Source organism: Botryllus schlosseri, chromosome 6 (genome assembly GCF_051294905.1).
Source record: "Botryllus schlosseri isolate E-star chromosome 6, Bs_hap1, whole genome shotgun sequence".
Classification (NCBI taxonomy): Eukaryota; Metazoa; Chordata; class Ascidiacea; order Stolidobranchia; family Styelidae; genus Botryllus; species Botryllus schlosseri.
In genome coordinates, this window is record NC_137241.1 from 21,507,298 (window position 1) to 21,523,683 (window position 16,386).

The 16,386-nt window shown below is 40.1% G+C and overlaps 2 protein-coding genes across 2 annotated transcripts; one reads left to right on the forward strand and one right to left on the reverse strand.

The window, feature by feature from the left end:
* Window positions 1-1,769: 1,769 nt before the first annotated feature.
* LOC145441513 (uncharacterized) lies at window positions 1,770-7,220 on the forward strand. Its single transcript, XM_080319395.1, has 4 exons — window positions 1,770-3,238; window positions 3,375-3,989; window positions 5,335-5,500; window positions 5,622-7,220. The coding sequence occupies exons 1-4, from the start codon at window positions 3,053-3,055 to the stop codon at window positions 5,732-5,734; spliced, it is 1,080 nt and encodes a 359-aa protein (XP_080175521.1). The 5' UTR covers window positions 1,770-3,052; the 3' UTR covers window positions 5,735-7,220.
* Window positions 7,221-7,334: 114 nt separating this feature from the next.
* LOC145441511 (uncharacterized) lies at window positions 7,335-16,196 on the reverse strand. The gene is made up of 21 exons (XM_080319392.1): window positions 15,912-16,196; window positions 15,346-15,429; window positions 14,681-14,848; window positions 14,459-14,608; window positions 13,129-13,283; window positions 12,932-13,067; window positions 12,737-12,860; window positions 12,211-12,293; window positions 11,993-12,097; window positions 11,532-11,559; window positions 10,959-11,068; window positions 10,835-10,874; window positions 10,491-10,576; window positions 10,369-10,428; window positions 10,246-10,299; window positions 9,213-9,333; window positions 8,809-8,971; window positions 8,624-8,738; window positions 8,405-8,556; window positions 8,132-8,248; window positions 7,335-7,839 (listed from the first exon to the last, which is right to left on the reverse strand). Exons 1-21 carry the CDS (start codon window positions 15,976-15,978, stop codon window positions 7,795-7,797), a joined length of 2,163 nt encoding a protein of 720 aa, XP_080175518.1. The 5' UTR covers window positions 15,979-16,196; the 3' UTR covers window positions 7,335-7,794.
* Window positions 16,197-16,386: the final 190 nt, after the last annotated feature.

Below are 16,386 nucleotides of genomic sequence, written 5' to 3' on the forward strand. Positions count from 1 at the left end.
AATTTATCAATTTTGAATAGGCTCTGATTCAGGTTTCATCTGACTTGTTACCAGAAGTTGAAAACCTTTCACAAAGCAAGCCGCGTCAATTATTCTGTGTTGTTGAAGTGTAAATACATGTGTCTTCTGATTGGTATGATTGAGATTGCAGCAATGTAGGATAATATACCGAAGTGAGCGCAAAATAGTACTAAGAAAAAATCCGGCCCGCCAAAAAGTTGTACACCCGAAATTTGGCCCGCGACTAGCAAAAGGTTGCCGACCCCTGCCTTAGAGCATCGGTCAGTTACTTTCGCACTCGCACGCGCACTTGTATGAGAACGAAATCACTACAAATGGCATACGATGCGACCTGATATTCTGTAGACTGAACCCGTGTACGGGTTTACTGTCGAATTTCACCTTACAATGTGCTTTGTCCATGGAATGTTGGAAATCCATAATGCGAACAGAGTGTTTGACTATCGTGTTACGATAGACATGTAGTGGACGACGACGTAGAGGGCGGATCGTTAATCTAAGAATGTTGCATTGACGGAAGAAACGGGATGTTGAAAAGAAATTGGAGGTGCGTAATTCAAGTGTTACGTCGTGTTTCAATTGTGACGCAACTAGTGCAAAAATTCGTTACAATCCAAATATTAAATAAACACGAGAGATGGAGAGCACCACGAGCTCTATCTTTTCCCCATGAGTTTGTTGTAAGGTATATGTATAGAAATGGATACGGTTTTATATGGAAATATGCACAAAAGTCGGTTTCGGAACGGAATGAAGTCGACCGAAATCTACTGACTACGGTAGGCGCAAATTTCACATTAAGTATACAGGATTTGTTACACTATTCAACAAGATCGAGAAATGAGATTCACAGCAAAAGCGGATAAGGGACTTGAACCCTTGACCGTTGGATTAAAAGTCCAACGCTCTACCGACTGAGCTAACCGGGCGCACGAGTGCTGCGTTTATCCCGTTGATACATTCAACGAATGACTGTTGCAATAACTCAAGTTCAAATTACATTATTTTTGATTGCTTTTGTCTCGGCGATGAGAGAGATGTTTGTCAGAGATAATGGTTGGTTATAAATCGAAAGGTGGCAAGAACAATTACTATATGCCGAAATTCCTTCTTCGCTTGCATTTTATTCGACAAAGTGTCGGTAGTGCACGATTTGTTGATCGATAAATGTACTGGCATGGTAATCAGGTTGTGCATTGTCGATTTGGTTACTGTGCAGAAGTGGCTCGGCATCAGTCACGACACAGATGAATGCGTTTTGTTGAACTTACTACGTGCATTCCAGTCATCCAAAATAAAATCGAGCAGCTTCGCGACGATGTGTCGAAAATATTTCGAATCATTATCCTGAGGTTGTAATAAAAAACCAAGTGGCTGGTTTCTGTGTGAAGTTGAAATTTGATATTTGTTGCTTCCGTAGGCTTCCAACTAATCTCATGGTTCTGATCCTGCATATTGAACCGAAGATGGTGATGTTGTTGCACACTTCCCTCTAAGATTTTATAGGCGATGCCTGCATAAGCGTATTCGGTTTATAGATATGTGAAATTAACTTAATTACATTCACACGGATTCATATAGCGCTAATGAGTTGCTGATTTCAAAAAGCACCGCGATACCGGATAGTCTCAGAGCTATAGTCTTTCATTTTTCTATTCATGGCTGCATCATTTGTATTACTTATAGACATTCTAATTGTCTATAAGTAATACAAATGATGCAGCCATCGTATAGAACGTATAGATCGTACAGAACATTTCGACACCCCCCGCCAATTTTACTTTTTGATGATTTCATATTTCACAATATTTAATGATCTGAAATGCGGAGAATGTCCGTGAGAAACGGGTGCTGACTTCAGAGTATCTCAATAGAAAAATAGATAAATAGATAAATATGTAATTTCTCTCGGTGAATTATTTCGCCTTAAGGCGTATAGTATCGGGCTAAACGTGTCTAATATACTGTCTATGTTTGTACGACGCAAGTCCATTGTGTATTTAAGTACAGTTGACTTCTGTTTATTCATGGTGACGTGACAATTATAGTTGCCTTATTTGTTACATTGATAAACCGATTTCCGTACAGAGCATATGCTCTTTATAAATTTCGAGCACCCGAAGACGCATTATTACAGGCCTAGTGCTTGCTATAGCTGCTCTGTTTCAAATTTACGAGTTTCAACTGATGCATCTGACACTGGCAATAAAGCGTTAATTTTGATCTTGAGTTGTAATTCATGCAAGTTGCATACCCACTGACGAAACCGTGGTTTAGCATATTGTTTCGTTCCAAAATACCTAATAACAAGTAAGTAAAAGTTTGCGAGTTTGCGGCTGCACACACTACGTCATATCTTACATTCCACAAAGAATTTATATTCCCACTACATTGACGTAAGTTAACGTGCGACTAAATCCGATTTGAGCGTCTTGCATTAAGATACATGATACATATTGTTAGTTTCGTAACTATGTCACAAAGTATGCAAGGGTTGAATGTGCATGTTTTCAGCGTTCAACGATATCATTTTTTCATGTTCATTGACCGTTGAAATAACAGAAAGTCATTTTGGTATCACTATTTGCTGTCTTCGACCTAACTTTACTCGAGCCGATTGTGTTTTTAGAGAACTTTAATTAACCATGGCTAAGCTGCGTACCTGTCGGTATAATATATTATAGCAATAGCCAGTCACAGATGAATAGAATCGACTCAGCGGGAATATTTGCTCAAATGAGCCTTACCTATGGATTTATGACGATTCATAGATTATTATTATTCCTAATAGCTATTCGCAAACGACGAACTGGCGCTGCGGAGTTTTTCAATAGCTCTTATAACTAAGACTGTCATTGTAACATTGTTATACATAGATAATACAGAGAAAGTAAATCATATGTTTACTGTCCAAATTGTTTGTTCTAGTTACCTTTTCCAGATATATATATATTTGAACTATACCGATTTTATGAATACACTATTATTCCTGGGCACAACTGGCCTTATTTGAATCGCACCGTGCGGAGCTATGGCTGGCCCAGTTGAGGTTCGACAGAGGAAGAACATCGCGCGCAATACCAGACCACTTACCGCATGCAATGCGAACGACATTGATGTGTCTGCAATTGATTCGACAGACCTGTCGCAATTAAAAGAAGTGTCACAGAGATTGAATTTATCAACCAGAAGACCATCAACGATAGAATGGAAACGGGTAAGCGCGACTGCAATTCACATTTTCTTCGTCTATAACTATAATGCTACGTCGGTTACTTCACACCACAATTATTATGTTACTTGAGGGTGAACTCAAGACATAATCAAAGCAGTGATTGAATAATATATTTCAGGTGATAGACTTCCGGAAGTCAATGGGATTATATGGCTCTTCCGATGCCGTTGATTTTGTGAACGGAATTTCGGAAGTCGAACTTGATGTTCAAAATCCCGAACGAACTGAGACACCCGTGACGTCAAAACTTTCCGAAATGCAAAGCCCGTTCATATCCAGCGAAGTTGACCTCGAAACTACGAATGAGGCGACAACGACGGGAATGAATACGCCGAGTACCAGGGACCAAAGACTTGCAAATAAAGCTGGGCTAGTAGGGCATCGCGAAAATATAAAAAAAAGACCCCTATCCAGTATTTTCAAATTTAAAAAGAGAAAGCACGAGCATAAAGAGCCTGTATCGAATAGCAGGAAAGTGTCTGATACCGCTTCTGGCAGCCCTACCGCCATAAACACCTCAAATGAACCAATTGAGTGTAAGTCTTGCGAAATAGAAGATTCTGCTTCAAGACAGTCGGTCATAGAGAAGGAAGATTGTACTGATGAACACAAAATCGTGCAATACTGTGATACAGACGAGGAATTCGACACCGGCGTTAGAAACGGGATGAGCAGAGTCACCGTTCGTTATTACAACATCACGAGGGCTTTGGAAAAGATCCGAAGAGATTTGGTAAGCTACGGCTTTTATATTGTTAGCGCAATACTTATGTTGCGAATGTGCAATTCGTGGCGATTATATTGATGGTCGATACGCTCAAAATTGAATAATGGTTGCCTCATTGATTGACTAATCTTTCTTATCAGCATTTTCAACTTCTGGTAGTTATTGATCAAATGCGCAATCCACATGTTTAGTGTTCATCGAAAGTTTCCTGTGAGTTAAGGGTCTAATCAGTCATTAGGTAGGGTTGCATTTAAAACAAAAATCAATTTAAAACAAACATGTTTAAAACGTGTTTTATATTTTAATTTTATTTCTAGCCATGGTGTCGCGAATCTTCGATTGTGACGTCACCATCAACTGACATCGAAAATTTAAAATATAGGGTAAATATGTCTCCTCCGATGAAAAGGACTTCCGACCACTGTCATAAACAGACCAAAAATATCTTTAACCAGGACTACATCGTTATGCAGCATTTTCACGGTCGGCGGTCATTATCATCAGAACACCCATTCCGTACCAATTTCTATCTATATATACTTGCTATAATTGTCGAACCAACGACGATTTGGAGTGTTCCAGCCACTTCATATCGTATACGACAACTTGGGTGCAAATCGTCCGTAGGCTCATACTACATGTTTTTCGTAAGTTTTTGCACAATTATGTCATAAACAACGTTTGACAAAATCACAATTTTTTAAAAGGCATTTGTTTAAAACACTGTTTAAAACATGTTTTAATCAAAGTGTTTTAAAACGCCGTTTGTTTTAAATGCAACCCTAGTCATAGGAATAAGACGTCATATATTTTTATAAATACATGTACATTATACACGGCCTACCGATCAAAAAGCCGAGCGCTCCACCGCTATCTTGTCATTATATTAGGACTGGCCCACAGTCCACACAACAATATATTTGATGCTGTACAGGGAACATAGAAGAGCAGATATCCAGTGATACACCTATTGCGATCTAAGTCACTGAAAAGTAAAGCATATAGCTAACGCTTATTCCATCAAAAACAATTATTCCATCGGAATGGACTCATTTTATACTGGATAATAGTCGCATAAAATAATCACTAAAGACTTGGTTACATTCGCTAATATTTTATCTTTATCGATCATGCTGCACCTAAGCATTCCTTATTAACTGGAAGTCAATTCGTTTATAATATTGTGCTCCAAAGAAGTTGCTGGAATTGGCACACTTTTTGGCGAATACAGGTTGAAACTGAAATTTGCGGTTTCCGAAAAACAAGAACTTATAGTCAAGTAACGCAATATTTTGTCTGGTAACGTAACAGTCACCGGAAGGATATCTGGAGATTTTTCGTTATTTCCCAGATAACGATGAGGATTGAAGATAATCAGCTGGCCCAACGATTGTTGGTGACTAGAAGCCAAATGAACATGCTCAAGCTGACGAAAAGTTGTGATGAGCACGCGGAAATGCTGGATGACGCAGCATTTGAACTTGAAGAAGAAGATATGTTGCCAGGTTTAATTAAAGGTAGGTTTCGCTTATATCGATGCTGGCCTTTTCAATACATCTGTTATTGAAAACTAGTATATTCCCATGTATATGGATATGGACTATTTTGACCTAGCGCAAATCCTGCTTTTGTTGACAGCTTGTGACCTACCAAATCGTCCACCACACTCTCTATTCGCTGCATTTTCTCCTTTGCGAGATATTGGAGTGAGCCGGATGAACCTCAACAGGCGACGATTCTCCATACGTTAACCGACAAACACGAAAGAGCTGGAATAAAAGCCAAGCGGTTGGAGCAGCCTACATCGTCCAGAATTATCGTGATTACCTCTCGGCACAAGGAAAATATGGTTCGGTGGTGAGCTGGTATATCGCGACCAAGAACTCCGCTGGACAGATTCGCGAATTTGGCACAGCCAGGTTGTCTGATACCAGGATGTGATGGAAGTTTACAGAAACCCGACAACACTGTGTTCCCACTTATATTTGATGTCTGCTTGTGAAGGTCAATGATTTTGAGCCCTCAAGCGGTGGATCCTGAGTCCCGACGACCACCATTCTATCATGCTACATGCATGTACCGGGATTATCCATCGTATCCAAAAGGGAAATAGTTTCGAATTATTATAGCTGACAACCTCCGAGCTTCATAATTTGACCGATGGTCTCTCGGAGAGGGCCATGATATTCCAAAGAGTCTGTCACTTTCACTTGTTGAAGTATTGATATACCACAATTACCACATAAATACAGTGTACTATAATATTATAACAATTCTCGACCAAAGGTTCAAGGATAGAGCGGTGTGTTTTTCTTTAATCTGTAGTCCATCTCATCAAATGTCTGCTCAGATGACATGCAATGGTTACGAAAGAACAGTCCAAATGAAGATTATTAAATGCAATGTCGTGTTTCTTTTATTACAATATTCCATATATAACATGGACCGTACCGTATGATCTACTGTTTGTGCAGTTTCCTATACAAATAAGTATTCGTATATAGATGATTATTTCATCGGAGTTTTTCTGAAATAGAAAACAAAAATTATGACTGGAATTGATTCGAGTTACTTAGAACTCGCGACTCGACTGGAAAAATTCTGAACCTTTGATATTATACTAGCGTCAAAATAGGGGGATAGTGACTTGATCCCAACACTGACATGCTCATTATGCCTACGACCTATACGGTCACGGCGAGTCGATCACTATCGATATCCCCAGAATTGCATTTGCAAATTAGAAATCAATCCATACATATACTATAGGAATACTTTCCATATGGATTATAACAGTCGTAACTCTAATGTCGAACGGAAAACCGACATAAACTTCCAGTTTTCGGATGCTTTGTCAGTTATCATAGACCTTTTTCAAAACCTTTTTCAGGTTACTTGAAAATGTTCCCCGAGGACGCCTAAATGTCCTCCTGTACAGCTTTTAAAGCTAAGATAGTGAATAGATTCGAGTGAAAATGGGCATAAATGACGCTAAATAGGAAATTCGTGGTTCGAACGAAAGTGACGACCATTTTTTTAGTCAACCAACCACAAAGTCGGGAAAAATTTACCTTTTTTTCCGGTTTTTAGTCCAGTATTCTAAGTGCGAAAATTTTGAAGAAGTGTCCTTCTTTCCCGATTCCAAAATATGGTAACCCTACCCATATATCGCTTGAACAGAATAGAACACTGTAGAGAACCTATGGCATGAAACTGTAACGGTCACGAAGGAACTCCCTTCGAGCCTGCCCCCTCCAAATCGGGGAGTTTGGGGAATGCTGTTACGGCGCTGGCACAGACGCTAATTAACCTGCAGTTTACAATCTGGATACCATCACGCTATTTCTCAGATTTTGACAGCAATAAATTTTATTTCGGCAAGAAATGGTAAGAGAAGTTGGATATAAAACTTTGATTCGTTGGTTTAAAAAGTATAAATATCAAAAAGAACAAAGATGAGTAAAAAATGTATCATATCGAAATTGCTGTTATATACCGATATGTATATGCTCATTTTTTCACTCACATGTTATAAATTCCATCTTTTCCAGCTATACATTATGTATATATCTCTATAGGTATTGAAAAAAATTATAACCAGCATCAGTGAATAGCCATTTCTAATTACATTCAACAGTGGTGACCCGAGAATAAATTACGAATTGAAGACTACAATGGAAATCAGTACAAACATCACAAATGCGCAATAAAGGAGTTTGAAAGAACGGTACAAAACGTGCGATTTACTCAAATATTCAACAGCGTTAGAAATGATGAATGGTACAAAATTAGCCACGGCCAAGAAGTTTGTTCACAGCCCAGTATTCTCTTCAATCCAATCGCGAAACGGTGCAACCTGCATAACAAGAAGCTCAATTGGTGGGTGGCTTAAATACAGGTATTAGTGGTTAGATGTTAAGTCTGTGACGTCGTGTTTGGTGACGTCAGATATCCCTGGATTGTTGATACACAATTATCCTTTCAATTCTCTACTAGTTGCCGACGATTACCACTGACGAGAGTCAGCCGAAAATATTCGGGTTTATTTCAGTATAAATATTTATCCTTCAATTGTACATTTACGCCTAAATAAGTGTATTGGTATTGAAACAAAGTATCCCGAAACGGTATTCGATAATAGCATTTACCTTGGTGTAAATTCCCGGGTGTTTCTCTCTTCCGCAACCAACTCCCCACGACACAACCGCTATCAGGTATTGCCTTGTACTGCCGACGGTAGCAGTAAGCGGACCACCGCTATCACCCTGTCGCGGAAAATCAGCAAATTAAGCATTTCAGCAGTGACAAAAGTCCACCAAATTCACGCAATACGCCTCCGTTAGGAGAGTATAAACTGACTTACGTCGATTTACGATTTACCACATTGGGACGACAAAAGGTCTAACACCAATTCCTCATACCTGGCACGAATCCTTTCCACCTTGTACATCCCCGGCGCAAATTGCGTTGTCATCAATCTCGAATCCAGATTCACTCAGCCACTCAACGCATTTAGCTTTGCTTATCAACGACAGCGAAACCTTCTGTAGAGTTTGAGAATGGCTTCCCGCCTCTAAACAGATCGATTTGTACTTTACACCGACATCTTTCGCGCAATCCATTGTCAGCACAAACTCTACCTGTGGTATCACCCCATCCGGAAGCGATCAGTGGGTCGAAGTTGTCAGAAGCCCAGCCTTTATTCGGCAAACATGCCGGAACAACGTAGTTGGTGGATGTTACGTCGCTGTCGAGCTAATAAAGTACATGATTGGTTTCATTTAAGTTTCTTTTAAAGCGTGTGGTTTTCGAATGTATTCCTCACCTGGAGTAGAGCTATGTCATTTATCATCGCACCGCTGCTGGTCATAGGCCGATAGTTCTCATGCCTGGTGATGGTGACGACTCCAAACGCTTGGACTTGGGGTTCATCGATGTTGTCTCGATCTTGCAATCCCAATAGCACGGTGTAATCATCGGGCCTTCCGCTGGAACATTCGATACATGGTTGGTAAGGACGGGAATGCGAGAGAAAGCACAGACACGTCGGACTCGGTGTGTCATGCCGAAGGCTCAAGAATTATCCTGCAACTGCCTTTGGCGCCTAATCTACGCACTCGAGAACAGTCTAAATGTGGAATATAGGGACTTTAGCCTGGCATTGCAAATTGGCCTATTGCAGTAGTAGGAGACATCCTGTCTCAGACGGATAAGAATTAGTAAGCTTACACCATGCAATGAGCAGCTGTCAGAATCCATCTCTCCCCAATATATGTACCGCCGCATACGGAGAGCTCTTTGAATCGTATATTAGCTTGCCACGGAATAGATCCGGCATCAGCGTCTTCGCCTGAAAATTAGTTATTAAAACTTCGCGGATGGATAACAGTTATATTCTACCTCGAAGTCAGTGATTAGTGGTGAGGATACTGCAGAGCCACCAGGTATAGGTCATGGAATGGTGTAGCTAGCTAGCTAGCTACATGGATGTAATGATTCGGCACTCAGAAGGGCGTTTCCTAGGTTTAGCTTCATATGATATGTGTATTAGGTTATTCTCTGATTTTATGGCTTATGACCCATAGTATGACCCAAGTACTATATTGCTTTATTGGTGACAAGCCTTGCAGGTTGGGTGCTCAACGCGGAGATCCAAGTTAAAGGGAGGCTTACCATATTTTGAATTTCAATAGCGGACGAGAAAACGGGAAATTAAAAAAAAATATATATTTGCGGGAAATATTATTGGAATGACTAATGAATAAATAAATTTCAATTTCCAACTCGACTACCGAAAGGCCCACTTTCACGTAAACTCGGCTGCGTTGACCTTTTTTTAGTCAACCTCGCCGTCACTGCCCCCGGAAGCCAGATGTTGCGTCATTTATGGCATTTTTTAGTTGTCCGTGTGCAAAAGCTATACAGTAAGACGAATTGCCCAAACGGAAGACAGTTGGGTGTCATCAAATAACATTTTAGATTTCTTGAAAAAGGAGGAGAAATCCTCCCAAAGGAAAACGTATGGTAACCCCATTATAGGGCTCGTTATTAGACTTTGGAACTCACTATGAAGGATTACGCTGGTGCGGGGAGTTCCATTATAGTATATATTGCAAGATATACGGTTTTCGCATATACATCGCGTACATCGTAGCCTACCATCGCATATGGCGTACACTACAAATGTACACACTACACATGTTGCTAACATTCTAGCATGCGAATCAAACTTCAAAACAGTAGAACCAGTAGGTTGATTTACCTCCGACTATCCTGGCGTATAAGGAATTCGTATAAACTGTTCCGCAAACAGCATCTGAAATTGACAGTGCCGAGTTGGTTAACAAAGTAATGGCCATTTGTCACAATGTGATCGCGCACTTACTGTTTATCTTGCGCGGTGCTGCTGTAGTTTTCGGTGCTTTCGTGGTGAAAATTTCAGAACCTGTAGTATTTGTCGCGGTTAGCGATTTGCGGAAAGATGCAAGTGAATTCCTAGTCACTTACTGACACAAAACGCACAGGTTTTCGAGCAATATACCCTCATCCACGATTCATGTATTCCACGACAGAATGTACTGAAACTGTCGCATCTGAAATTGTTCAAGGTCAGCACCGTAAATTGAGATCTTTGCTATCATACAGCGTTTTTGAGCTAAAATCTGAATTTTGCTGGTTGGTCAAGATAGTTTCGAAAGCAATGAAGCATCTTCATTTCAACGCGCGCTTGAAAATTTGCAGGCTGCCAGAGTTGCGTAAGACTGGTTTATATAGTCTAAAATGGCTCATAACATAACCACTTCAGATGGAATCATATGAAAGTGCCAATGTTTTAAAGTTACGATACTTACCCACGTACTCGATCCTCGCACATAGACTGGGGTATATTTCCTATAGAAATATAATTTTCGTTCAGTAAGTCAACCCCGCGGAGAAGGAAAACCGGAATTTATGCCAGCATAGAGTGAGCCTTACCATTATTGCCATCAGTCGGTTGGCATATCCCGCATTCCTTTTCGCAATACTGTTGCATGAAGTCTTTATATGTGTGACTGCAGTATCCTAGTTTCTTCCAATATTTACAACTGAAAGGGATATACAGGTTATTAGTGTCAAATCGATAAATTACAGCCTATACAACACTATTGAGTGATTTTATCGCGAGTGTCTTACAGGGTGGATGACGGAAGCTGGAATCATAACAGGACCAATGGGCCTTGCTTCAAGTCTGTATTACAGGAATCATAAAAACGAATACCGGTCTTTGACGCAACAATCGTTGGTATCAAACACTGGTATCAAACACTGTGGATGCAAATAATCAGCAACAACAACAATAACAATCCTATTGGTTTTCTTTAGCGCCGAAATGGTCATATGCATCGAAATTTAAAAGGTCCTGTTCAGAATTTAGGGCCAGAAAATGTTCTTACAATACTGTCGAGTATTCTCTGTTACGGAGTCAATCACGTCATAATGATGTGTGGAGACAAGCGCATTTAGCCCTCGTGACTATTAAGGTGCCTATGATCACAGAACGATGCTTACTTTGATTCGGAGTATGTATTCTTGCAACCTGTAAATAGATGTAAATTTTCGAATTTCAGAACAAATAATTGCCAAATATAGCAAGCTATATTTTAAGAGCAATAGAATGGGTCTCAAAGTGGGTCCCAAGTTCCTTTGCGGACCCGGTTTTACAATAAATATATTCGAGGAGCATTAGGCGTACCGCTCAACTAAATCACTCCATAACTGAGGTGAATATTACCAGCGGAATAGCGGGGCAAAGAATAAGGAAACGAAGTCGCGTGAGTGAATTTCGATACAGTGTGATCAACTACGGATCACGCATAGTGTATGAGCCAAGTGTAGGCCTACATGTGACGGCAAAGGCTATACGAATGTAGGTCAACATTCAATATATATCCATTCACACTTATTCATACAGCTGCTGCTGTATTCCATCGCGCATTTTATAGTATCCGTAGGAACTAAACAATTTTTACCGGTCGTCTTTGGTACTGCTGTTGTCGTGGTACGAGCGGTCGTCCAAGTTGGGCTTGTAGTAGTTGCGGCGACCGATGGTTTGGTTCCAGAAATGCTCCCTCCGCCTTGTGAGAAGAGAATATTTACGCTCTTTGAGATTGAGTTGGGGGTAGTGTGTACACTGTACATTTAGTGTACAATGAACTGTTGGGCTACACAATTCATTACGATTGCTTACAGTATCTGGCGTTTATCTCTTCATAATCGATATCAGTTGGACCATCTCGTTGACCCATTCGACTCGTGTCCCCGCCGTCATTTCTAGAGCAGAGTTATTGTAGAGTTATGAGTTGGGCATGCTTATATTTCTAGTTCGCGCCAAAAATATACGATAATACTGTACGGGTACACGCATATGTGACTGGTACACTCATGGCCGTAGCGCGGCGTAGCCTCACAAGGACGGTGTTCATGCTCAATGTTCATTGACGTGGATCCTATAATAACCACTGCGGAGAAATCCAATCTTCATAACCGATATGATCCACTTTTGGTAATTTGGTAAGAAGACGCTCTCATGAATACATGAAAAGTTGAACATTGCTGGGTCATCCTCATATTGCGTCATAATAGAAGATTGTTGTCATAAAATAACTTGAAATACTTTCGAAAACACCTTTTCTAGTTACATGTCGGCGCTCTTTGTTCAATACATCACGATTCACACATAGCATTTACAATGCCCGTTATTTGGCCCATCTCACCTCGTGATTGTCTGCCGAGAATTTGAGGTAAACGAATAGCTACCGTAATGCATCACCGATTCATAATCGTAAGGAGAAGTTGTAGATTCGATATCTGTGGCGATCTCGAAGTTGTTATCGAAACCTATGAAGAAATATCGCATGAGGATCAGAATCAACTGAACGCTGTGACGGAAGTTTATAAGATTACGTTACCTGACATGACGTTCTGCATGTGGATGGTGACGTATCTGTCTCTGTCTTTTCTGGATTGTTCGTGGAAGAAACCTAAGCAATGCATCAGTTCATGCATAACAATCCCATCTTTACCGCAAGAAGCGCCGACTGAGACCTGCAAACGCAATTAGATTTGTCTTTTTTCATGATTCCATTGCTGAAATTATTTGTAGCACCTCCTGGCGACCGCCAACTTTCCCGATAAACGCCCAACAGCCTTTTTCGTTCACCGGAGCAATATAATCCTTTTGATTCGTGCGTGGGACAAACCTCACACAGGTTCGATCGTGGAAAGCTTTGATGGCGCGATTGAATCGCATCGAAATGTCACCTACATATATATATGTATACAGTATATATTATTTCCAGCGCATGTAATCTTATTTCAATGATGAAACGAAAGGTTTGTGACATAAGGGTTTCATTTAAATACAAAGGCATTTAGATTTGCTTTTTCTTTTTCAAGTTGTATGATTATGCGATAATTGTGGGAATACTTTCCAAAAACACGTTGTATGAGCTTACGGACGATTACCACCCGATATAGCCGACGTATACGACATGGGATGGTTGGAACCCTCGAAATAGTAGGTTCAACAGCTATAGTACGTAGATATAGAATGATGATGATGATGATGATGACCCCCGACCGTAAAAATGCTGCAAGACGATGTAGTCCTGTTTGAATATATTTTTGGTGCGTATATGATATGGGTTGGAAGCCTCCGTCAAAGGAGCTATATCTACCCTATATTTTAAATTGTGAATATCAATCCACTATGACGTCACAATTGAATGTGCATGGCGTCATTGCCTCGAAAAAACAATAAAAAACATGTTTGAACAAGGGCCTTGTTTATGTTTGTTTTAAATTGATTTTTATTATAAACACAACCCAAATACTAAGTATAATCGTCATAAAACTTGCTCGCGTGCCTTATGTTGGTTTGTGGATTCGTATTCAAACAAACGCGATCAGAGACCAGTGAGCACACTGTGCGTCAAATACGATGACTTATATCCGTTGATAACCAATATGCCAAAGTGATTTACGACGATAAGTCACTCATCGCTAAAATCATGCTGGTTCATTAGTTGCTATGAGAGTGTCCGCCAAAACATCGCAACAGTTAATGACATAGGCATGTAGCACAGAGATGCACGCTCGTCGTTAGGACATAGTCAGTGATCACAATCGTCAATCGCCACACTGCCATGTTCATGTCTAATAGTCTGTGTCGACAACTTACAGTTGCAATTTACATGCAACTCTCAAAGTGTACGAGATCTCGAGTGACGTCGCAGAGTGACAGTCATTTGTAAGAGCAACAACGCTTTCTACGTTATATCGGATGCTGATCCACCAGCAGCATATTCGTCACTCAGGGAAATTAGTATCTCTGTTTTCGTGGTTTGGTCATTCAGTTCAAACCTATGGGCCTACATGGTATTCATTCGCAACCACCTTTCCCAATTAATAACTTCTGTCAATAGGAATGTTCTTACCGCCGGTCTGCAAAAAAGCACCCTCCAACTGGTAAGGGATTATCACGTTATTCCTCGCATCTCTCGGCCATTTGTATCGATCCCCAGATATCGTTCCTCTCTGGAAGGTGGGCAATCCGAACGCAGAGTTCATGTACTCTCGGTTACGGTCTGCGACGATAAGATATGTACGCGGTTTTCATATTCTTTCAGCATGATATTTGAATTTTTTTCCAAACGTACCGTCAATCATGATGTCGCCGTGGACAAGATTTCCCGTGATTCTCACGCATTTGCAGCTTATATAGCGGCCGTGTACGCCTCTTTCGTAGTCCTCGTCTATGGAGCACTGCAGACAGTCGGCCACATTGAAGAACTCCGGTTCCTCGACATCGTACTGTTTTACGACCACTGCAAATATCACGACGAAATCAAAACCGAGGAGATGGGTCTTGAAATGTTGAAGCTCAATCGAGCAAGTGAAAAATGTCATGGTATCCACATTCTGGTCTGAGAAATACCGATCTACAAATGATATATCCGGTCTTGCATGGGTAGGGATTCGGATGGAGTTATCGTGATGATAGTGGGTAGACGACCGCCCTATAGTCTTCATTGGCTCGTTGCTATTATAGAACTAACTGTTCGAAAAAGGACGTTTGGCACCGTCTGAAATAATCTAGTCTTTCACTGTTGATTTTATGTCATTGAATAGTATATTTATACTGAAATGAACCCGTATATTTTCGGCTGATAGTCGTCAGGGGTTGCTGACGATTGCCCCTGACGATTCGGGCTCATTTCAATATAAATATACTATTCAATTGTATAATGAAGTTCTGTATGTCATAGACTTTTCCATAGCCTAATGTCATTCAACTGCGAACCATATAGTCAAAATGTCTTACTTCGAGATAAATTGATGTCATTCTCATCTTGATGATCACAATCGCCCCGCGGTATGTAATGGTGATATATTTCCGCTGGTTTTCCTTTGCAGAGAAAAATATATGGATGAAAATATATCAATAGCGACAATTTCTTGACTTAGTCATTGCGCACTATCCAATCAGACCGATCAAAATTCGCGCATAAGCATATTAATGTTCATGTTCAGTAGTACCAAAGTCGAGTGTGCCTTTGCCCACCTTTTGTACCTGTGCCTATATTATCGTATTTACAATGAACATTGAACATGCACAAACAAGATGAATGAAATACTATGCATCGCTTTTGATTCCTTGTCCCAATTTTATGATAGTTTGATTAATACAATGATATCATAATGGATATCAAGTATTATTGTGAAGATACTTTTACCTAAATGAGTAGATATATATATATAATAACTCAATAAACCGACATATGCGATCAAATAATCTGATCAAACAATTTGATATTCTAACTTAAGTCAAGATAACCTACTGTAGATTTCATATCATTGAGCAAATATATACAATATACATATACATACCTTCTGTACCGTATATGAAAAATATGATTGTAGTCGTAAAGTATGATAAAACAGTGATTGTATTCATAATTGTTGAACCTTTTACGGTATCCTATCTCCTGTGATGTTCTGTAGGCTAATGTTATATCCAGTAGCGTATATGATCAAACTTCAGCCCCTCAATGAATTCGCTATTGAAATGACATTCCGGAGTCATGGTATGACTTTTATACATTTCCGTTCGAGATAATCGACTATTCTTTGACTGCAACCTCACGCATGCGTCATGCAGATCGCGGTGATTTTCCTGGTATGCTTCATGACTTGCCTCGGCTTAGGGAGACTGTCATTACGAAATTTACAATGTGATGATTCCATTACAAATGAATTCACGCTTATCTGTGATCTGTTGTCTTTTCCACTTTCCCACTCCCACCAAATGGATTGCTTACCTCATCCTCGCTGGCCTATATTTTGTATGGGAAGCGTTAGACCA